General features: G+C 43.8%; 1 protein-coding gene across 18 annotated transcripts in view; it reads right to left on the reverse strand.

Moving 5' to 3' along the window:
• The window catches only part of LOC110473259 (protocadherin-15), a 632,634-nt gene that overhangs the window by 214,378 nt on the left and 392,972 nt on the right, over positions 1-25,284 (reverse strand). For 10 of the 18 annotated variants that reach the window (XM_085583131.1, XM_085583130.1, XM_085583129.1 and 7 more), the window contains 2 exons: positions 24,257-24,271; positions 23,346-23,411 (listed from right to left, as the gene is read on the reverse strand). In XM_085583131.1, coding sequence (XP_085439257.1) covers positions 23,346-23,411; positions 24,257-24,271 — 81 coding nt within the window. The remainder of the gene's footprint in view (positions 1-23,345; positions 23,412-24,256; positions 24,272-25,284) is intronic. The other 8 variants (XM_085583141.1, XM_085583143.1, XM_085583140.1 and 5 more) reach the window with 1 other exon arrangement.

Below are 25,284 nucleotides of genomic sequence, written 5' to 3' on the forward strand. Positions count from 1 at the left end.
CCCTCCTGGCAGGAGCTGTGCAGAGCCACAAGGTTCCCCCTGAGCCTCCTTTTCTCCAGACTAATTCCCAGTTTCCTCCTTTTCTCCAGGCTATTTCCCACTCAATCCATCGAGGCTGGGCCATGCTGGGACCTGGCTGTGGAAATCACTTCCTCTCTACACACATAATTAGCAAAAAGATTTAGGAACAAAAAAGTTCCTTAGGCTCAAGATTTTGCACCTTCTGTCTCTACTGAGGGTACAAAGACAATTTAGCTGTGTCTTGCTGCTGCTCCCCAAGTGCCAGCACATCAAACTTCCTTCTTTACATTCCCTTCCACAGACATTATTACCTAACTTGAAGCTTTCATCTTTGCCGTTCCTGGATGGTTGAATCTGTGGGATTTGGGACATTAAACACAGCTCAATTTGAGGGAGAGGCCGCCAGGAAGGAGTCTGAAATGGAACCACCACTGAGGTCCCTGCATAGGCTTCCTGGGCTCCCACTGTGGCTATCAACCCTGGACCTCTTGGTGCCAACTCCTGCTGATGCTCTGCTGCTCTCCAATCTCATCCTGTCCCATCACTGCTGTTCTTACAGCATCCCAACCCACACTTTCCTTATGACCTCGGCGTTTTCCCTCCTGAAGTCTGATTTAATGGAAGTGAACCACAGCAGTCAAACTGATCTTTGCACACCCCCAACCAATTCAGCTGCGAGCCCTTAATGAAGCCTTAACGACAGCAATTCCAGCTCAGAGCACAAGGGAACAACCGAATGGTGGAAGTGCAAATAAAAAATGAGTTTCAGCTGAAGCATTCACAAGCCCTGCTGCTGGTGACAGATACCTGTCATATCCCAAATGGAGCTAGGAACAAGCTTTACTCCTTCCAAGATAAATCAGTGTCTTCACTCCCAAACATTTTCCTAGTAATGGAAGACAATCATGCCTCCAGCTTGGGAAGACATCATAATTTAGAGCAACACAGTCAGTTTGTTTCTCTGAAAAGAGTGATAGGACGTGATAAGAAGTGGCCAAAAACTCCCAAGCTGACTTTCCAGTGCACTGGATACAACATTTCAAACACAAATTCTATAAACATCAAATAAGGAAAACAGCCTGGTGGTTGAGTAGCACTCGTAATGTGCCATGAAAAGCTATTTTCCTAATGGACATTTGGGGATTTGGGCACGAAGTTGCTTCCACAAGCAGATGTTGGGACAGAAAAAACTCTCAATCAGCTCTGCAAAGCTGAAAGGATTTGTTCAATTTTGAACTGACCTGAAAAACACATTCCAGAATGAGGAGAATAATCAATGTTTAAGCAAATAAATTCCATGGTTTGGCTGAATGGCACATGAGGAAGCTATAGTACAGTTCATGACTGGTAATCTCATGATCTGAGACCTGCTAGAGTAAAATAAGGGAAGGAATGCCTGAATATGCTAATTGAAATAATGAACTGCTGATATACCACAGCAACTGTGCTCCTGCAACCTTGGGTTGGAGCAGAGCTACTCTGAGTCCAGGCCATTTATTACAAATAATGAAAAGAAAGGCGCAGCAAAGGGGGGGGATTTGGTGGCAGTGGCATTCTGGAGTCTGCTGAAGTGGCCAACTCTGTTATCCAGGGGAATTCTACCAGGCTTGCTGGGAGATATCATCTCTAAAGAGCAATTTGGGTTTTGCAATCATTAAGAGAACATGGGAGTTAAGAAATGTTAACAAGACTTGGGATTTATTCCTCTCTCACTTTTTCTTTTCCATTATTAGTATTATTAATACATTTTACTTTAATCCTAGAAGGATTGGAAGGAACCTTAAATTCCATCCAGTTCCACCCCCTGCCATGATCAAGGGCACCTTCCACTACCCAAACTTGCTCCAAGCCCCACCCAGCATAGCCCTGCATTCCCACAACCTTATTTTTGCTCAAGTACAGGGGTGCTCCTCTTGCAAAACACAAAATATCCATCCAGAACGCTGTGGCCAGGGCTCACTGCAGGGAAATCCCTGGAAATAAGCAGCTGTAAAGTGTGCAGAGCACTTTTGCTCTCCTATTAATGAATGCACCAATGCCCCATAAATGCAGTTATTTTCCCACTGTACAACACCCAGACAGCAAAGAACTCTAACACAAATTCCATTATTCCACCAGAGAGGATCAGCTAATGATTCCAACTCCACACTCTTTGTCAAGTTAGACGACACTAGACACTTGGATATTTTATATATTTAACATCCAATTGCTCGTTGTTTATTCAGAGCTAAAAATTGAGTACCGGCTGTGCCAGCTCCCCACATTGTCTCCAAAGACAGCAGGGTGGTTGTTTTGATCCAACAACCAGTTCATTTTCATGGCAGGCAGAAAGGAAGGAGGAAGCTTGCCAGAAGCATGGATTTTACCGTAAGGAAGCAACTGGCAGGTGGTTCTGGGGCACAATTATCCTGGATTTATACATTTATCTGGTGTAATCCTTAGTCCTGGCTATAGCACCTATGATTATTTTGCCTCATCTTGTTTTTGCTACAAACTTCCTGTGACAGTCTGCCCAATCCCAGCAGAAATTTTCCATAGATACCCCCATGCACTACAACTGCTCCTACTTATGGTTTTATTTCAGTACATTTGCATCCTCTGAGAGAGTTTGCAGTTTTCTTCTTGAAAAATACTCTTAAAATCCATCCCAGCAGCAAACTCAAATGTGGGTTGGTTTATTTATTTTCCAGGCTGAGTAGATTCTCCCTCTGTTCCTTCCAGCTTTCTTCCTTCTCTAACTCTTTCCAAGGAGGCTGTGGATATTTTTTGTGTGGTGCACTTAACAGCTCTAAGGAAGCTTCCCATCAATTCCAAGCTTCCCCCTTTACTGGGAGTTTCCAGTCCTGTCCAACCTGGCCTTGGGCACTTCCAGGGATCCAGGGGCAGCCACAGCTGCTCTGGGCACCCTGTGCCAGGGCCTGCCCACCCTCATAGGGAGGAATTCCTTACCAAAATATCCCATCTATCCCTATCCACATTCCCTGTGTCCTCACACTCCAGGCTCTTGTAAATAGTCCAGCTCCACGTTTCTTGTAGTTCCTTCAAGTCCTGGATGGCCACAATTAGGTCACCCCGAAACCCAGAGCTTTTCCTGCCACTTATTACCATACAGACCTCATTGAGTATTTGCTTCTGCAAGAACACCATGAAAGAGTTCAGTAAAATCAGTATTAAAATGTGGCATATCCATAATTTTCACCTGAATTAGACACCGAGCCCTGGCTGCCCAGCTGGCAGGGAGGGCTCAAATATCCAACTTCTCCCTTTCAGACATGACCCTTCTGCCTATGGAGATGCCAGAGGCCTCATTGTCTTCTTTGCCCCATCCCTGGAAGTGTCCAAGCCTGGGCTGGACAAGCAGCCTGGGATAGTGGAAGGTCTCCCTGCTCATGGCAGGGGTTGGAATAAGATGGCTTTTAAGATCCTTTCCAACCCAAACCAGTCTGGGTTTCTGTGCTTTTTTTCCTTTTATAAATGTGTGCTTCCTTTAGGGCTTTGCTGCAAACAACCCTTGTTACTCTCGTTTGCTGCTGCTGTACAGCTCCCATCGGCTCCCTGCCTTCCAGCACATCTGTGATGCATCTGTTCCAACAAGAACTCCAGATGTCCAGAGCACACGGATCTCACCATGCTGCCATAGTTTTCAAGACTTCAAGCATTAGTACAAAAATCTGCATATTTGGTCTTGGTCTGGTTGCTTGGCTGGTCTAATCGGAATAAAATCTTCATCCCACGGCAATTCTTCCTTGTTTTCAACCTGAAGTTAATCAAATTCTACCCTATCCCTGTATTTCTTCCACAGAAGATAAACTCCCTCAAATTGGTCATTTGTTGAAACCATTCATTCTTCGGGTTTCCTCCAGACTTCTAACCATAAATGCCATTTTGGCTGAAGTGAAATTCATCTGAAATGGCAGCTATTAAAAGGAGACATGAAACTCCATAAAAACCTTGGAGGCACTGCTAAGGAGGTTATTCACCTTCTGCTTCTCACCCTGTTTCATTTGGGAAAACAGCCTTCAGTGGGAACATACTACATGTAATCTTTAAGCTACATTAAGATGGCCAATAATTTGCATGGCAACTTTACAGAGAAGAAAAAGGAAAAATATTTAGAGTTGGAAAAGACCTTTAATATCCTGAAATCCAACCAAGAGCCAGCACCACCGCTGTCACCACTAGTTCATGTCCACAAGTGCCACATCCACAAGTTTTTTGAACACTTCCAGGGATGGGGACTCCACCACCTCCCCGAACAGCCCATTCCAATGATTGACCACTCTCTCCATGTAGAAATTTTCCTTTTCTATCCAATCTGAGCCTCCTGTGGCACAAGCTGAGGCCATTTCCTCTCATCCTATATCCAGTTTCTTAAGGGAACAGATCGACCCTATCTGGTTCTACCTTCCTTTCATAGAGTTAAAGACAAATAAGGTGTCTCCTCAGACAACAAGGTGGCTCTCTCCTCAGCAGCCTCACTGATTTTTGGGACCTCATTAACAGCAGTTTGAAGATCCCACAGGTAATTCTCATTCCAGTGTGTTCCACACCCAACACCTCTCACAATTCACCAGGAGAATATTTCCACCAGATGAATCTTGGACTAAACAGCTTCCAAGCAGTAATTCCCAGTTTTCTGCTGTAATAGTGGGTAGGTCACAGAAAGGCAACATTTTGAGGCTTGAACCCAACTCCTCTGTGCCAAACCATCCCATTTCTCTAAGAACAGGGGCTCAGACAACTGGCACAGGCATCAGCTCCAAAATTGTTCTTCTCCAATTGAAATTATATTTAAATACTACCACAGATAACATTTCCCCCCATGCTCTTACTAAGAAGAAACAAAATATTTCATGCTGGATCCAATTACGATGCAATCAATTTTAACCGATTCTACTCTGAGTAGGCATAAATATTTCTCATAAAGGAAGTTAGGGTAATTGATTGATTTAGATTAATAGAGAGAAAGTGAGCTGTATTACAAACAGCAGGGAATTAAGTTTGTCCTTGCAAGCATGAAACAACACCAAAGGTCTCTCAGCCTTCAAGTATGTACAAATCAGAAAGGAAGAGGAGTTTTTCAAAGAGGGCAGAAAGACCCACTTAGCACAGCAGGGATTTAAAGGCTGGAACATCAACAACTTCCTGCTGCCATGCTAATGACCTATCAACTTTGAGTTCAAGATACAGCTCTTGATTTCAGCTGCAAAATGTCCATTTCTGTATTCATGCTCTTGCTTGGAATTCAAAGTCCAAGTTCTCTTTTTTGTTTGTTTCCTCTATCGTGATTATTATTTTAACACCAAAAAATGTTCCACATCCTTTTATTTTTTCTTTTCCTTTTTCTTCTCTTTTTTTTTTTTTTTTTTTTTTCATCTTCTGGGTATTCAAGTGTTAATTGAATGACCACAACTGAGAGCTTGCTAGCCAAAACCAGGAGTTTTTCCTTGTCTCCAGTTGCAAAATAACTGCATGAACATGGCTGGAGATGGGGCATTGTCTTGTCAGGAACCAACACACTTGAGTATATTTGAATATGCACCCTAAAACTTCATCTGACAGCCTGGATTGCTCCTCAGAGGGAGGAAGAGCATCTCAAAGGAGTAACCTATGGAGGCTTTGAGAAAAAGCCAGAGGATAAAGGAAGGAGGCAACATCTGTGCTGCAAATCCTTGTGGGAAGGAGCACCCCTCTATGCTGTTTCCTGAGAAGAACAAGCTCTGGCAATCCTTCACTTTGCTCTTTCCTAATAGATGGAAGTCTACCTCTCCTCAAAATAAACTCTATGGAAGGCTCCTAAAAAGGCTGATTAACATGGAGATCACAAAAACATTAATGCACTAGAAGGTGTTTGAAAGACTCCTCTGTCAGCAAGAGAAAAATCCACCACTGCCTTTGGGAGAACCCCAAATCTAACAGAACCCCATACCTCTGTGATACAGTGCTAAGGAATACCAATTCCCAGCAAATGGAATAAAAGGGAGAAGAGTTGTCTGCAGGGTCAGCACATAAAATACAGACATGTCCTGGGGTGGGCAGCTCGACCATCACGGGTATACGCTGGGCTCCAAAAAAGTCATTCCCACTTGGAACTGCCAGCAGATTCTATGAAAGCACCAGTCCAGCATTTCTCATTTCTACAAAAAACCTGAAACCAAACCAAACCAAACCAAACAAGAACCCAAATTGAAACCATTAAGGAAAAAAACAATCACATAACTCAAATGTTTTTCCCATGATACACATTCTGTGCCACTGTTTGCAGCTCCATCCATCACACCCACTGACTGTCCTGCCTGCTTCCTCTGGATTTGCCCACTCTTGGCCAGGATACCCTGGCATACAGCCCCTGGATCTGCCCCAGGCACTGTCTGATTCCTTTTCCCCATCAGCTGTAACACCACTGTAATACACTGGCTGCAATTAGTGGTTTCTGGGGATAAATGAGATAAAGCAAGGCCTCACCACAGGGGAATGATAACACCTGCTAAGGTTGTCATGATGTTCTTCACAGAAAAAAAAAAAAAAAAAAAGAAAAAAGTGTTACAGGGGGGTAATTAAGTTTCTCTCATCAAAAGACTTACGACATATTTTCCATTAGTGGAAAGGTTACACAGGCATGTAACTCCCAAGGGAGATATCAACCAAAAAAAAAAACAACCCCAAAACAAAATAATTTGATCAGACAAAACAAAGCAAACATTCCAGAAAAAAGAAGCCACTGAACATTAACAGAGATAATAGAATCCTATATTTTGATTGGAAAGAACCTTAAAGTCCATCCAGTGCCAATCTCTGCTATGGGCAGGAACACCTTCCAGTGTCCCAGGATGCTCCAAGCCCCACCCTGGTCCTGGATGCTGCCAGGGGCAGCCACAGCTTCCCTGGGAAATCTCTGCCAGTGCCCCACCCTCCTCATCACAGGGAAGAAATCCTTCCAGTATCCCACCTATCCCTGTCCTCTGGCAGTGGGAAGCCATCCCACCTTATAGTGGCATTCCATCCCTTGTCCCAAGTCCCTCTCCATCTCTCCTGTAGCTCCTTCAGGCCCTGCAAGTCCACAGTTTTGTCACCCCAGAGCTTTTCCTCTCCAGGTGAACAATCCCAGCTGTGCAGCCTTTCCTCCCAGCAGAGCTGCTCCAACCCTCTGCTCATCCTGGTGCCTGCCCTGGGCTCTCTCCAGCAGCTCCAGGTCCCTCCTGTGCTGGCCCCAGGGCTGGGGCAGCTCTGCAGGTGGGGTCTCCCCAGTGTGAGACAGAGAGAAAGTTGATAATACCAGAGAAACAAAAGACCTGAGGAGAAACCTGAGACTGACCAAGTCAAGCCCTTGGAAGCAGCTCTAAGATTCTCCATTGTTTTGTTTCATAGGCAGCCAAAAATCAGAGCTGGTGAAGCAGAACATCTCTGTCCAAAGGACAGAAAGGTCAGAAGAACTGATTATAAAAACACCCATTTTCCAGCAGGAAAAGGTGATTTAAGCCACAAGATGTTGCTGAAACCCTGGCTACTGACACTGAAACAGAGGACATGCCAAAGCAGTGTTGACAGTTCTGTGCCTCTGGTCCCAGCACGTGGTTGTCTCCTGGAAGAGCCAAGAGTACTCAGATCCCTTGGCAACAGTCCTGAAACAGGGAAAGCAAACACTGTGCCATTCTTTAATCCCAGTAAATACACACATCAGTTAGAGGCTGATCCCAGGCAAAACAATGCAAACAGACAGAGGAGACCAAGTGCATGCTACAGGAGTATAATACACCTATTAACATGGGACAATGGGAAAAAAAGTACATGAAATTGGTTATTTGTAATAAAATTACAAGCCTGGGGAGCAGAGGGAATGCAACTTCCTAAGTTTAAATATCCATGGCCTCATATCACATAAGCTGATTATGAAACTATGAAAATAAACTGGATGAACATTAAACGGATTAAGAGCAAGTGAGCTGAGGTCTCAAAACGCAACCAGGAAGAAATCCCTGCATCAGCCACGTGTAAACACACAGATCCAGGCCTGGGAATGGCTGGGAAATGCAGTGGTCTGACTGAGAAGGGTTTGGACACCACCAAGATGCTGCAGAGCCCCTCTTTCCTTTAGGGATGAAAAAGTTGCAGGCTTTGAGTGTACTCAAGGCAAACACAGAGGCTCATGGCAGGCCCAGTTTTCCTCCAGTCCCTCCCTGCCATCCCTGCTGGAGGTGGAATATTGTCCAGGAGCACTGATGCAGGGTGTAGGTGTGTAATCATGGGATAAAAAGGGTGTGCCTGGCATTAGCAGAGCAATGGGGCAACACTGTGTGGTCCTGTGGGCCGAAACTCAGAAAATCCAATTAATCCAAGTCCTTGGAGAGGAGCACAGCCCAATACCCTAACCTGCAACTTTGATTTAATCACAAGTGCTCTAAAACTCCCTTTTTCTGTTTCATCAAGCAGAGACTGAGGAATGAGATGCTCAGACTTGTGCTGCCTTAAGGTCCCAGGGCAAAATCTGCTTTCACTGTGGAGAACAGCAGCCCAGCAAGGCTGGATTCCCACCATGGGGGAAGGAGGGTGAGTTTTCTTTCAGAAGGGGAATATTTTTCTTTAAAGGTGGGATACCTCCTTTACAAGTCAAATATTGTTGGAATCTGAAACACAGGGAACTCTCAGAACTTTGGGCCTGTAAGCCAAAGCTTAGAATTAAACACAGGATTTGATCTGAGACCTTGGAAAAGGCTTCACAACTTAGGTGGTGGAAGTGAGAATGTGGATTTATAGCTTAAAGCAGATACATGTTAAACTAAGTAAAATTTAGAGTTTTCGAGTTAAAGATATAGAAAACTAAAAGTATTTACAAGGGTAAACAAGGAGTTTAGAATGCAGCACTGTAGGTTTGTGTCTCATAACATGATTGGCTAAGAAAGCTTACACTGTAACATGGGTCCATAAGACGAAATATTTAAGGATTGGGTCAAAAGCATAAAAATCCTTGTTGGCAGTGTTTTATTGGTCAATAAATCCTTTAAAGGTCTTGTAACTAAATGTCTTGTGACCTTCTGAACCATGTGGTGAAGATGTGAGCTGAATTTACCCTTCCTGCCTATGTATAAGAAAAATAACTTGCATCATCTTAAAACCACTCAGAGGTCCCTGCATCGAATTTCCTTCCAAAATCCCCATAAAATATATTCTTTCAGAAGTGGGATATTTAAGTTTTTGGGTGCTGTATCAACAATGGAATGGGATTGTTCATTAATAATGATGATGGTGACTGGAAAAATGAACACTGTGAGATTTCAGCATCTTCACCATTTATTCAGCACTTTTCCTTTTGCACTTCTCAGGCTCATCCCTGCACCCACCTAACAGCAAGGTTTGTATTTTGGCTGGAGCTGGAATGTGTTCTGCTTCCCTGAGTCCCTGATGGCTTTGATGGGATGAGGCAGGGAAGGGTGAGAGGCTTAGCTCAATTCAAAGCTTTTTCCTTCTTCTCCATTTCTGGGTTTAACCTCATAGACAGCACTCACAACCCAAAATTAGCCCAACATCTAAAACTCAGAATACACACAGCTACTCCATGGATATTCTTTATGCTTAAAGGCTAATTAGAGCTAATAAAAATAATATAAAAATGCTCAGGGCTCTGCCTGGCTGCTGAATGAAAAGGATGGTGCAAATCAGTACTGAAGGGAAAGCAAATGTGTGGTTTTAATGTATTTTAATGTTTACTAATCCAGCAGAGACATCTGACACCCACCAGGCATGTTTTCAGATAGCTGAAAATTAACAGAGATCATGCCACTAATTATAAAAACAATTAAACAAAACCAAGGCAGCACATTTTAATTAAAGAATCTTCCCTTTTGTTATTTTTTTTTTAATCTATGCCACGTCGTATTTCAACAGTAAAAAAATCCCAACCCAAAGCTCCAATGTGCTGTCAGTTGGGTGAAATTGCCCTTGAAAAAAAGCAGCCACCGTTTTCCATCTGTCTGCAGAATAAAGAATTAATGAAAGGAAACCCTTAGTCAATTTAAAAATAATGAGCCATCAATACGGAACTGCTTCAGCTCTATCAAACTGAATTAACAACTCATGGTTTATTTTTTTTTTTCCTTGCTTCTGTCTCCTCTCTTTTTTTTTTAATCCAGTTGATACTAAAAGGCAAAAATCCTATATTTCACACTTACCAACCACTCAATTCCTTGTCTGGTGAAAACAGGTACAATTTACTAACTTAAGTGTGGCTTAACATTACTAAACCAGGGGTACAACTTTCCAGCACCTTTTTTTGACACCTGAACTCCAAGCAGGCATCAACCATGACTTGGGCAAAACCTGACACAAGCAAAGGAAGTGCCTGGAGCAGCTGGCTTATTAGAATTAATTCTAATTATAGGGATAATTCTAATTGTGCCCTAAGTTAAAACAACCCAAGGCCCCCAGGTGATGGAGGGAACAGTTCCCTGTGGAGCCTGGGTTCCTTGGAAGCACAACAATCATCCAGAACAGTCTGTGAACCCACAGAAGGTATCTTTAATCCTGTCACCCCACACTGAAGCTTGCATGAGCACTGCACAACCCAGGCAAGCAGAACACAAAGCTATTTATATACAATTTTATCACCTATTTCTCCTCTCCCCCTCCACGTTGACCCACTGAGGCCCAACAAAGTTCATATATTTTGAATTAACAATGAAAAACACGTCCTGCCAATCCACCTCCCATGCTGGCATTTACTGGTGCTCAGGAGCTGTTTGTAATCTTGTATTCTAACCACTATCAATTATCATAAAAAGGTTGAAGTCTTCACCTGCTGTTTGATAAATAATGCATGAGAGAGCTTAACAACAGGCAAGAAATAGCACTGCCAGATCTTTAACACTTAATATCCAACCAGCCCTGGTCCCCAGGGACCTGAACAAAAAGCCTGTGCTCCAGGGGCAGAGCCTGGGTGAAGAAAGGTGCTTTACAAGTGCCTTTTACAGATCAAAACCTGTGGTTTGCCTGAGATGTTGCTAATAAAATAAATGGAAAAGCAGGAAGCTGTTTGAACTGGTATCACATGACATTCCAAGGGGGAAAAATAACATCTCAATAACCTGAGAGCTCTGGGAGAACACTAATTAAATAAGGAGGTATTCACCATCTTAATGATTCTATGATTCTAGGAGTTCTTATGGAAATACATATTTCATTCCACTGTTACCAAGCTTTTTTTCTTTAATTTTTTGTCCTTTCTTCTTTTTTTTTTTTTTGTTCTACGTTATTTTTTTTTAATTGACAGCATCATCCTTCAGGCTCACCCTCCAGCTACACTACAAAAACAAAGCAGAATATCCTTCCCTTTCAGCTCCTCTCAGCCAGAGATCTTTAAAAACCAGATCCCCCTGTGGGAAAGGTGGGAGGAATGAACACACCCATGGTGACAGCTCACCTTCAGGAGAAATGGTTTCTCACTGCTGAGATTAATTAAGTGCCTGGAAGGGCTTCAGCAGGAGTATTAACACTGAACAAAAGCATCAAACAAATCCCATATGGTCACTTGACAAATTTAACACGTTAAAACATTATCAGTTGATTCTGATGGGATTTGAAAGGGTTTTAATAACCCAGGACAGCCCCTCAGCATCTCATGGCAGGTGGAGGTGAAGCAGGAAATCCCTCCCAAAAACCTGAAAGGGTAGAGCCCAGCCTGTGGATCCCCGTCCTGCTGCACACACAGCTTAGAGGGAAATGCAGATCCTGGTATGCCCAGGCTGGAAAAATCCAGTGGAACACAGCTGAATGTCAGGGAAACCACAAGATTTTTTTTTTTTTTTTTTTTTTTTTTTGACCAGAGCTTTGCTTTTACAGAAGTGGAAGAAATTAACTGCAATCCTTCGTGGCCAAGGGAAGGCAAGGACAAGGGAAGGAATGGTTCCAAGGACGTTCCCCTTGGAGAGATGGATGCTGACAACCCACTGGGGGTGTGGGGTCCCACAGAGAAACTGGCTTTATGTATATTCTAAAAAGGTCATATAAATGTGTGTGTATATATATATATATATAACAGGCTTAATGTATATTCTAAAAAGGTCAAGGGGAAAAAAATCAACTCCAGAAAATTCCTTTAGGAAATAAGTAACAACAAAAGGGATTTCACTTATCTGATGCAGAAGGCCAAACAAAAAACCAAACCTTTTCTTTCCCACAGAAAGCCAAGGGGGAGACCATGAGTGTGTAGAAAATTACACCATGAACATCAACCATTTGGTGACCCTTTTTCCTTCCTTCACTGGAAACCTTTTTACTTTCTGATGAAATATAGTTTACAAAAAAATCAAATCCCACAAGACAGATAATTCACAAATCAATTCCTAAAGGAACTGGAAGAAGGGATGTGTCTCTTGTTCTGATACAGCAACCACACCATTGAGTGGTTTGGGTTGGAAAGAACCCCCCTCTTGTTCCACCCCCTGCCAGGGTCACTATCCCAGGTTGCTCCAAGCCCCATCCAACCTGGCCTTGGCACTTCTAGGACTGGACAACCACCCAGGTAACCCAGACAAAGCCAGAAGGGAATTCCCCAGGGGTTTCTGATCTGTGGGGCAAGCAGAACTAATTCTGGAAAGGGAAATAGATAAAAAGTGACCTTTGACAGATAGAAAGAGCAATTCACAGGCCACAAAACTCAGAAAGAAATTAGGACATTCAACAGTTAATTGCAGTGAGGGACCATCATTCCCAAAAGAGCCCTCCCAAAGGGACTCAGTAAGATTTTTGTTTGTAAAAGGAATGAGACATAAAGGTGCTAACAGAGGGAGAAATCAGATTAGTGCTGGAAGAGACCTCTGGGACCGCTGAGTACAACTGTTAACGCAGCACTGCCAAGGCCACCACTAACCCATGTCCCCAAGTGTCACATCCATGTGGCTGTGACAGTCCTCGAGGGATGGGAGGGCATTCATCTGATCCACAGCATCAGCTGTGCCAGGGCTGAACAACCCTTTCAGGGAGGAATTTTCCCAATATCCAACCTCCACACTGGCACAGACTGAGGCTGTTTCCCCTTGTCCAGTCCCTGTTCCCCCCTCCAGCTGCCTCCTCATGTCATGAAATTGTGGAGAGCCAGAAGGGCCCCCCTGAGCCTTCTTCTCCTCATCAGACTTGAGGATTATCCACCAGAAACCCCAGAGAGGGGAAGAAACAGCCCATGGGTCACATCTCAGGCCAGCACTCTTTCCCAGCCCTTTGTATATATTGGAAAGACTTGGATGCATCAGAGAGTGTGGAGCTGTAAGAGAGGGGAAACAGGATCAGTAGCCCAAAAAAAAATTAAAAAAAAAAAAAAAGGGAAGAAAAAGAAAACAAACTATATAAACACACAGACACACTTGAAAAGTGAGGTGGTTCTCCCTGCTGCTGCTTTCCTCAGGGATGGCCTTTCTAAAAACTATTAATTCCTTGCATGGAAGATAATTTGTCACAGAACTGCTCTTTTAAACTTCAACCTGTTGTGAAAGTGACAAAATAATAGGCCCAACACGAATGCTCAGCAGTGCATTTCAGAAGCAACATGTGCCAGGTTTTTCATTGGGTTCATAAACCATCCTGAGAAATAAAATTTTATGCCCAGTAGCAACAACGTATAATTGTTCTTGTGAACACAACTGATATATATTTGTGCAAAAACTTAGTAAAAGACTCATAGAACATGGAGTGGTTTGGGTTGGAAAGGAAATCAAAGATGATGAATTCCATCCCCCTGCCATGGGCAGGGTCACCTCCCACTGTCCCAGGCTGCTCCAAGCCCTGTCCAGCCTGGCCTTGGGCACTGCCAGGGATCCAGGGGCAGCCACAGCTGCTCTGGGCACCCTGTGCCAGGGCCTGCCCACCCTGCCAAGGAACAATTCCTTCCCAAAATCCCATCCAGCCCTGCCCTCTGGCACTGGGAAGCCATTCCCTGTTTCCTAGCACTCCAGGCCTTTGTAAAGAGTCCCTCTCCATCTTTCCCATCAGCTCCTTCAAGATACAATCTGGTCCCCCCAGAGCTTCTCCTCTCCAGGTGAACAATCCCAGCTGTGCAGCCTTTCCTCCCAGCAGAGCTGCTCCATCCCTCTGCTCATCCTGGTGCCTGCCCTGGGCTCTCTCCAGCAGCTCCAGGTCCCTCCTGTGCTGGCCCCAGGGCTGGGGCAGCTCTGCAGGTGGGGTCTCACCTGAGCACAGGGGCAGAGGGGCAGAATCCCCCCCTCCCCTGCTGCCCACGCTGGGGCTCAGCCCAGGGCACGGGGGGGTTCTGGGGCCCAGCTCTCACCCCCAGCACCCCCAGGTCCTTCTCCAGGGCTGCTCCAGCTGCTCATCCCCAGCCTGGATCCATCCCAGGGGTTGCCCTGATCCCCGTGTAGCATCAGCACCTGCCCTGGTTAAACCCCCTGAGATTCTTGCCCTCCAACACCTCCCCCAAACACCTAAAGAAAAAACATGGGCTTATCAGAAGGAGAAAATGATCCCTAGGATTGGGGTAATGGTATAACTTAGTGATAGCTAGCAGGTCCAGACGTAATGATTTATTCTAATCAGGCCCTATGTTCCTAAACAATTGTGTCAATAGGATAAAAAAGTGGAATAGCAGAGTAATGATGAAAAATGATGCTTGAATAAAGGAGGAAAGATCTCTGAGAGCCATGGAGCAGAACATTTGGCTTGATTAGCATGACTTTGAAAATCTGAAAGGATACAACGAGCTTTCACATGAGACTGTGCAACAAAATAAACCAACAAATGAAATTTATGTTTGAGCCAAGCAGGGCTTTGAAATCCATCATTTATTGAATCATTTAGTTTTCCAAGCACTCTGCTGTTCAAAACAAGCAATAACTTAAGTGTGATCCTTATTAGTGATTCAAAGTTGGAATAAAGAGGAAAATTCTGATGTTTTGGAGCGATCTCTTTAAAAACATGGGGAATATGAGGGAGAAACATATGATCCATGAATTGCTACATTTTTCATCCACCATTTTAAGATCAAAATAAAATTCGTACAATTAAAGGAAGCTGGGATATGACCATTATAAAGCCATTTCCCCCCCATGTTTTATGCTTTCCCTCGTCCTTTTTTTGGGGAAGGGTTTGAAGGGTTATGAAAACATTGAGGACAGCTCATTACTCACCTGGTCCAGATCCATGCTCCCAGTGCCACATCCAGACACATGCTGAAGAATGGGAAATGCAAAGCCATACCTGCTCACCCAGGTGTGAAAAGGGACTGGGGTTATATCATCACTTTAAATGGAAATTTAGGTGAGGTTGCCTTGGAAGGAAGTAATTTTTCAAAAGTATGCCTGGCTTACAGAAAGCATCTAAGAAAAATAATGGGAATTTTGTCCTGGGGGACAGACGTCTCAAGATTTTCAGGTGCCTCCTGAAGAGACAGAATTCCAGGATGGCTCAGGCTGGAGTAGCTGAGTGGGCAGCTGGTGGCACCTCCTTGCTCCAGAAGGGCCATCCCAGAGCCCAGGGCACAGCATTGTGTGCAGATGGGTCTGGAATATGCTCAGGGAGGAGACCCCACAGCCTCTCTGGACATGGACCAGGCTCTGCTCCAGGGGCCCAGCGATGGCACCAGAGAAATGGGCAGGAACTGATGCCCAGGAAGTTCCACCTGGACATGAGGGTGGACTTCTTCCCTGTGCAATGCCACAATGACTCAGCTTCTCACTTTCTGGATCTTCTATGGATTCTTTATATCCCTGTTGTGCTCCAGAGGGAAGCAGGGAGGGGCCCTGTGCCTGGACACCACCCTTTGCATCCTGCTCACTGGGTGCTGCAACAGGATTTGCGTGCAAGCCTTTCCTCCTCCAGCACTTCCACAGCCCTTTGGCACCATGAGCTCTCATTTCTGGGGCAGATTTGTCCATTTTAATCAAACACTTCATCTCTCAACAAGGTGAGGTGGAGAATTCTTTTGGCACAGAAGAGACAGAAGAGCAGTTTGGGGGCCCATCACACTGTTCAACGTCTCTCCTGGTGTTAGTTGGACTTGGAGAAGAACTGACATAGCTCCAAGCTTTCAGGTGGGATACTGGAATGAAAATCCTCACTGGGAAGGTGGTGAAGCCTGGTACAGGGTGCCCAGAGCAGTTGTAGCTGCCTCTGGATCCCTGGCAGTGCCCAAGGCCAGGCTTGGAGCAGCCTGGGACAGTGGAAGGTGTCCCAGCCCATGGCAGGGATGGCACTGCATGGGCTTTGAAGTCCCTTCAAACCCAAACCAGTCTGGGATTCCTACACAGGACTCAGCTGAACAAAGGTGAATTTTGAGAGCTTAGCAGAGCCCCAGCAGGTCCAAAAAGCTGATTCCAGACTGAGCAGCTCCAGCATTCAAGAACCAGTAGAGCTGAGAATTTTGGAAAGGGAGCACCTGCCCAGAGAGCTCACCAGAGCTGACGGAAGAAGGGCAGATGGAATCTGAGCTGCAGGGCAGGAGCTCCATGGTTTGGCAAAGAACTCACATAAAAGACCACTCCTCAGAAGGCAGAAGATCCGTTTTATCTGACACCAGTGTCACACCTTTGCTGGTGGCACAGGAGGAAAGCTGAGCTCTCAGGACTGGGACAGCTCCGTGGGACTCACTGCCATGGGACAACAGATCCAGGCTGACCTTCCCTGGGAGCTGGTTGGAGCAGCCTCCCCCTGACTTACCAACCCTGCTTTGGGCTCTGTTTTACACTCCAAAATTAAAGCGATACCAAAACACTTGGAAAGCACATTGCAGTTCCAGACACCGATCCCAACTATCACCCCCACTCCCTGAAGCAAAACTGATTTTAAAAAGCCTTAAAATGTATCAAATTTTGCACTGACTCTACTAGGATTGTGACAATCAATCAGAAGACAATCAAACATTGCTACTGAAACAACATTTGCTGTTGCAAAACTAGATGGAAGAAATCATTAGGGAAATATACAGTTCTTCATTGGCAAAGGTAAATAGACACCCTGGGAATATGAATGGATCACGTACCATAATTTGCATAATTTATTCTGACTATTCAAACTCTCATAGATGAGATGTTCAGAAAAATTCCAGTCACTCTGAGGAGAATTTCCAGTAAAAAAGGAAATCCCAAACACATTTTGAAAAGGCCTCGGTATTACAGAGCAGAATCGTGATCCACAATAATTACCCTTACCTCAAAATGGAGTTAAAATTCCTAATTTTTGCCATTGAAACATCACTTCTCTCTCTCATCCCTGAAGGCAGTTCAAGGACCTCTATCCCAACTCTACCAAGCACACCAATACCAGATTAGAATATTTGTCCAGACAGCTGACAGCACAAAAATAATTAAATATTTCCAACTCTATCCCCATTTTCTACCCTTAAGAATTAATCAGCTTCTAAAAGGACAACTTTTCTCTACTACTTCCACCCCAAATTACCCCCTGCTTTTTGAAACTTCCATTTTATTTTTTTTAAAGGCATAATTTTAAAAAATAACTGAAAGAAGAGAATTACAGAGATCTTTAACAACAGCTCTGCTTAAGTCCCAACCACTGCTGATGTGCTGATAAATAGAAGTAGAATAATAAATGGATCCATTTTACAGCTTCCTCAGTCTTTACACATTTGTCCTACATGAAAAACATGAGAATTTAAATCCATAGCATAAAACCAGCATTAGACACCAAATTGATTCATTACTTCCTAATGAAATCCTTAATACCCAAATCTGGAGAACACATCATTTCAGAACAGAAATGAACAACCAGGATGGAATGTAACAAAAATAATTTCCATAAAATTCATCCTCTTTTCCCATCTCATGAATTTATAAACTAAATCAAATTGTCAGGAAAGAAGTGATACTTCCTGGTGAGCATTTTGACTGAAGCACCTGCAGGCAGAGTTGAGAAGCAACACCTATGAGCCAACTGCTGACATGAAAAATGGGGAAAAAACATAAATAGAAGCTATAAAGAAATAAAACTATTCCACATTTCATTTCACTAAAGTAATTTATTAGCTGAGTAAATTATAGAGGAAATTGTGGACAGTTCTTGGACCACAGCATTAGAAAAATAAACCAACTAAACTGCAGTTGGGTGTCTCTTTATTCCTTGGCACTGTCACAGCCTTCCCACCCCCAGCCAGGGAGGCAGCAGCAGGAAATCTTGCTGCAGAAACCTTCCTGGAATGTTCATTGTTGCCAGAGGATCTCTATGGCCCAATTTAACCCCCTTTTCCATGTCTAATCAGCACACTCCTAAACAGCCCATGAATGCTTTGAACAATCCAGAATCAGAGCCAGTACTTCTCACAGCTCCACAGAGCCTGGGTTAGAAGGCACCAGAAAACTGATCCAGTGCCATGGCAGGGACACCTTCCACTGTCCCAGGCTGCTCCAAGCCCTGTCCAGCCTGGCCTTGGGCACTGCCAGGGATCCAGGGGCAGCCACAGCTGCTCTGGGCACCCTGTGCCAGGGCCTGCCCACCCTGCCAAGGAACAATTCCTAATTCCCAATCTCCCATCCATCCCTGCCCTCTGGCACTGGGAAGCCATTCCCTATGTTCTGTCACTCCATTCCTTTGTAAAGAGTCCCTCTCCATCTTTCCCATCAGCTCCTTCAAGATACAATTTGGTCCCCCCAGAGCTTCTCCTCTCCAGGTGAACAATCCCAGCTGTGCAGCCTTTCCTCCCAGCAGAGCTGCTCCATCCCTCTGCTCATCCTGGTGCCTGCCCTGGGCTCTCTCCAGCAGCTCCAGGTCCCTCCTGTGCTGGCCCCAGGGCTGGGGCAGCTCTGCAGGTGGGTCTCACCTGAGCACAGGGGCAGAGGGGCAGAATCCCCCCCTCCCCTGCTGCCCACGCTGGGGCTCAGCCCAGGGCATGGGGGGGTTCTGGGTCCCTGCTCTCACCCCCAGCACCCCCAGGTCCTTTTCCTTTCAGAGCAGCTCCCAGAGGAGCCCGGGGATGAGCAGATGGAGCAGAGCTGCCCAGCCCTGTGCCATGGCACAGTCAGTGTTCAGCCACGTGGGGCACAGGAATCAATACAAATCCACTCCTCCTGTTATAATTTGTCCAGAACATTCCACAAGGGTAACAACTTTTGACAGAAGTTACTCAATCTGGCAGCTATTGGATCTAATGGATCACCTCTCTTCCTATATAAAAACACAAAGCCGGAATAAACTCCACAAAGCGAGGCCTAATTTGAGCAGATGTTATTATGGGCCTGGGCCTGATCCAGCTCAGATTTGTTCTGCTGGCTAATCTAATGTCTTAGACCTGGGATTAATGACCACAGAACAGCATCAGCACCAGAGATTCGGTAAAACACTGCTGGGATTCATCGCCAAAATCTGATCAACCACCTCGACTGCACCTTGGGGTGGATGGCCAGACTGGGCCTAGACACTCATCCTACAAATGGCCAGATTTCATTCCAAGGTTTATTTATTGTCTGCAATACCTTAATTTACATCTGCACACCACACCACATCTCCACTGCCAAACCAGATCCTGAGTTGGTGAAGATAAAGTTGAAAAAGATGGTCAAAATCTGGTCAAAAAAAAAAAAAAAGCATAAACACTCTATGGAGCTGTAAGACTATCAAAGATATGGGGAAAATCTATGTGTGGGCAGGGAGGCATAAAGACAATGGCATGAGCTAGATTAAAAAATCAACTGAAGCACTTTTTCCCTAGAAACATTTCACAGGAATGATAACAACATGTAAACTAATAACTTGAATATTTTCCATTAAGGAAACACTACAAAAATAGTGCACCAAGTAAAATCAAAATGCAAAGAGTCTTCAAAGTGCCTTTATGGGAAAAATAAGAAAAATCAAGATAAAATCACAGTTTGGTGCCTTTCCACACCTACACATACAGTGCAAACTTGGGAAATACTGTTCTTAGAATCCCTTGAAATGGTAAAACTAAGATGACTTTCCTTCATAAAGCTGATTTTTGAATGATAAAAAGCAATAGGTGAAAGCATTTTTATTTAAGATTAAAATGTGAGATGCTCATGAAGGCAATACAAGAATATCATGGAATCATTTAGGCTGGAAAAGCCCTCAAAATCTGAAGCACCTTCAAGTCAATAATGAAACAGAAGGGAAAAGTAGGAAATTATCATTGAGCCACAGCTCTTAAGGAATGCATTTCTTGATGTGCTCAGCCACAGCAACCTTCCAAACTGATTTTACTGAACAACTTTTCCCCTTAACCAAAATGCCTGGGATAGCAGGACTCTTCCTTCTTTAGAGTTAATTAGTTCAATTCCAGCCCAGGTGGTCACTGAACATTTAATTGAGTAATGAATATTCAGAGGCATCACTCCTTACCAGCACACCTGAGCCCACTTCTGGAGGGAGGCTACAGATTTTGTGCAGAAGATATCTGAGGGCATTTTTGTGCAGAAAATATCTGGGGACATTTTCTTCAATCCCTGTTGATTGCCCCTGAAAACCAAGTTAAACCAGTTTGGACCAGCATGGAAATCATCAATGTAATCAGATCATTCTTCCAGCATTACATATAGTAAAACTGAAAATAAATTGGTGCAACAGAATTAGGGGAAAGAAACCCCACAGATTTGTTTCCTGCATTTTTGTGCCCCATTTCCCATGAATGCCTCCCCACAAGGGGTTATGGAAGGGGATTTGTAGCAGGATCACATATCCTCTGCCTCCCCAGGAAGTCAGGCTGAAGAAAGGATGCTGCTGAGAGAGCAGGAAGATGAAAAAGTGGAAGAATGACACTTGACCCACCTACAGCCATGAAAGCTGCAGTGCCATATGCCAGACATCCCCAAGGAACATGGAGGGAAGAGAGCAGGAGGTTTGGGGATTTGCTCCCATTATTCATTAGAGCACTCACACCATCAAAGAGAAGCAGAGAGGAAAAAACCCAACAAAATAAAATATAATCACACCAACACTGACTGATTTTTCTAGGATGGGAAAGAGCACAAAGCATTCCTAACTGTGGAATTTTTTTGTTCTGGATGAAGCACTAAGATGCCAGGTCCTATTTGTCCTCACATGAGGGAATTCACTTTGGTCTGCTTATCTCCTCTACCCCATCTTCTGCTTTCTCTTCCAAACTCTAATTTAATCTCTTAGCCTTTAAATCTTGCCTTGCAGAAGTCCTTTCCCAAGAGTACACTTTCCATCAAAAGCCTTGCCCAAAGATTCAAAGCCCTGGAGAATTTCAGGCTGTTCATCTGAAGGGAAAAAAGCTCCATATGGAGGCCTCCAAAAACTTGGGGTACACCAGCAATGAGAAAGTCTGACCTAGGAATAAGGCTCATTCAGACTTTAAAACAAGTTAAAACCAAGTCTCAAATCCAGTAATTAAGTAAAAATAAATCCATGGGCGAAAATAACTCTCTGCCTATAAAAATCATCAAGAAAAATTCAGTTTTGCTGTTCACATGATCGAAATACTATCACCCAATTCAGTTCAACACAGGGAAAATCATAAAATAATTCATTTATTCCTTAAGAAAGGTCAAGTTCACTCCTTGCAGGATTGCTCACATGAGCACAATTATAATGTAATTTTCTATGGTACCTAAATTACTTGATATAAAGAGATCTCCATCCCATGGCAGGAAACTGTCAAATCTCAACATCTCTGCTGATTTCAATAATATCTTTAAAGGTCAGGCACAGTACCTGTGCACCAGACTGTGAAAACAAGCAACAGTTATTTGGGAAAATGTTTTTATTCTGTGAGGTTAGCTGATCTCTGACTTCCTGTGAATTAGGAATGATTGAGCTCATGTGCCATGGCACAATGCAACTACATATCTGTTTCTAAAGAGCAGGGTTTTCTGTTTATTGCCAGAGCACAATGACCACATGCACTGATGGAATTAAATGTCTCAGCCATTGTTTTGAGATCTCCATCCTTAGAGAAGCCACCCCAACCTCAACAACAGACCCTTGGAAGTAACAGTGCCACGGAAGAACTAAAATAAAGATGAGATTTCACACATTAAGTGAGCTACAGACTTGTTTGTACAGGCAGGAACGAAATTAGGTGGATTTTTATTTCTGCATCTCTTGGAAATCCCAATATAAAGTTTGGTCACTAGAAATGTAGAACACCAGACATTCCTTATTAAGTTTTGTATCTCAAACTGGGTTGGGTTGGAAGATGCCTCAAAGCTCATCTCATTCCATTGCTGTGGGCAGGGTCACCTCCCACTGGACCCAGTGGCTCCAAGCCCTGCCAAGCCTGGCCTTGTACACTTGCAGGGATGGGGAATCCGCAAATTTAACCTCTCTTTCTAAAGATTTTTACAAAGTTTTTTTGGTGGCAACGTTGGTTTGGGTTTATTTATAAACCCTTGCTGTTAGTAAGTTTTTTCTGATGAGTAGGGAGGATGAAAGGCTATGAGAGATGAGCTATGGCAGCCAAACCATTTCAGCTGAGGGGGTCATTCCACCAAAACTGAGCCAGCCACAACTGGAACACATCAGGATTCAACAGCAGCTGGCCTAGAACCTACACATCAAAGAGCATATCCATATTCATAGCCCTCCTTCGGACACTCCTGACTGCAGGGAAAACCATCCCAGGAGGAGGGAAAAGAGCCTGGTTTTAACAGCTACCCCAGTACCAGAGTTTTCAGCACATACAGGTGTATTAAGAATTGGTTTATTGAGGAGCTTTACCCATAAATGCATTTAATTATCTGACTTCAAGCAATTCCAACAAGGAAATCCTCCCAGAATAACAGCAGAGAGGTTCCACCAGCATCACCTGGCTTTATCCACTATCTCAAGCACCCGTATCTGATAAACCACAATCACACATGGCACAAAACCAGGCCCAGCTTCCAAGACTAAAATAAAAAACTCTAAACACACAGAATAAAAAGCAGGAAAGAGTAGTAACTTACTCTCAGGAGTAATAGCTGATTGTAAAGAGTAAAGCACTTTTTATTCCATCAAGGTACACTGCATAAATGCAATGCTCAGACCACAGATTAACAAAATGAGAACTCTCTGATTTGTCAGGAGAATTAAAATACTGAAGAAAAGGGACATTCATTTTCTTTTGAAATTTCTACAACTACAACCAAATTTTTTCCATTTCAGGGGTGTCCATAAACTCACGTTCTTAAACATAGAGTGAACAGACAAGCAACCTTCCAAAAGCCCAGAAGACCATGTTGCTAACACTCCTTTCATACTGCAGAGTAACATTTTAGCTTTACCCAAACAAAACAGAGATTTGTCCTTTGGTACTGTCCCATTGACTTAAGAAAAATTAAGAAGGTCTGTTTGCCACGAGAGCCTTAAGACTGGTTATAAATAATTTGTGTTATAAATAACCGTGGGGCACTCACCGTTGCGACTCTCCTCATCAATGGGAACTATTGTGGCTGGAGGACCTGTTCTGGCCAACTTGCAATCTATAAAGATGAAAAGAAGAGTTATTTCTCATTCCAAAAGCAGAATCTCTGGGGTTTTGTTGTTGGGGTTTTTTTTAAGTCAGCATATTTAGCATGCTGAAGGCAAGTATTCCCTTAAATGTGATGCAGGTATGAGCTACAAGTGATAGCAAAGTTTAACTCACAAAGGTTCAAAACAAAGATATTTGCTTATCCCTTACTCAGAAAAACTTTGTGAAGCAAGGGAGGATGTGATGATAAAAGATCTCAGGTATGATACATATTTAAAACACTTAAACAGCAAAAATATTATATGTTTTTTCCTTTGCATGTCACATATCCCTCAAATCACAGAATCATGGAATGGTTTGGTTTGAAAGGGTCTGTAAAGCCATCTCATTCCCTGCCACTGCCATGGGCAGGGACATCTTCCACTGTCCCAGGCTGCTCCAAACCCCATCCAGCCTGGCCTTGGGCACTGCCAGGGATCCAAGGGCAGCCCCAGCTGCTCTGGGCAGCCTGTGCCAGGGCCTGCCCACCCTGCCAGGGAAGGATTGTTGTCACCACAATCCATTTGGATGGCTACACTAAGGAATCTGTTTGTGTTTTGCTTTAGAGATCCCATCAAGAATCTCAGTGTGTGCCAGGACACAGGGAATACAATGGTAACTTAACCCAAAGAAATAGCAAAGGAATTATTAAAAGTTATAAAAAATAATTAAAGCTTCATAACAGAAACAAACATAATTTGTATTTAACTGCAACAAAAAGGATCTACTTAGTGAATGGAATTTAAATAACTCTAAGGAGAACACAAATGAAAAGCAGACGAGCAATGTTCAGGAAGTCATATTTTGCCATCTTACCCTCATATTGCCAGTCTGGAGTCAAAAGTTTAGAGTCATCAATGGAAGCAGAGCAGAATAACGAAAGAAAATAAGTGAGAGTTTGTTGGTTTACTCAAAAGAGAGGTTCAAAGATATCAAGCAATACATGCAGAGCTAGCAAACGCATAAGTGTAGCCTTAAAACACATAAAAGCATGATTACCACATGTGATGACTGTTTTAGGACCAATCAGGTTTTCTACATTAAATAGCAGAAAACCACTATCCCCTTTAAAGCATATGGAAATAAAAGTTCATTAAGAAGAGCTTTTAATTTTCCAAGAGCCTCATTGACTCCAAGAGAAGAGACAACCATTCTCATTCCCAATTCACCACACAGGACTATCCGAGACTGCCCGTGATTTTATAAACTTTAAGATACTCCTCTGATGCATAGTTCAACCAAACTCCATTTGTGTGAAATGATACCTTCTAATCAAGCTCTGGGCTCAAAATAGGAAGAAATACTCAGGTATTACTGGTTTGTTTTTGTTTATTTGGGGTGTATTTTTTACATACAAATCCCAACGGAAAATCATCCGTAAACTAAACAGAAGAGCAAGCTGAAGGTAAATGCTATTCCTCATCTTATGGTAAAAATGACACATTTGTGGACTTCAAAGGACCCAAAGAGCAGCTCATTACAGCCTCTAATAATCCCAAACAAGACAAGACCTACAACAGGAGGTGAGAACAGTGAAGCATTTGCTCAGATCTCTGTTTAGGTGAAACCTCTAGAGGAAACATCTACAACACAGGGTTTTCCTCCAGCAGCAGCAGCAGCTTTGCATTTCCCCTGAGGAGTTCAAACATCTCAGCACCACAGGGAAAAGGCTGAGCATGGCATTCCCTGAGCCTGTCCATCCCTATGGACAATGATGGAATTCCCAGGGCACAGCATTGTGTGCACACAGCTCTGCCCCAGCTCCAGGGAGGAGAGCCCCCAGGCTCTGTGCACAGTGTGCTCAGGGCTGGCATCTGTTGTCACAGAATCCTTCAGGTTGGAAA

Source organism: Lonchura striata, chromosome 6 (genome assembly GCF_050655825.1).
Source record: "Lonchura striata isolate lonStrDom1 chromosome 6, ASM5065582v1, whole genome shotgun sequence".
NCBI lineage: Eukaryota > Metazoa > Chordata > Aves > Passeriformes > Estrildidae > Lonchura > Lonchura striata.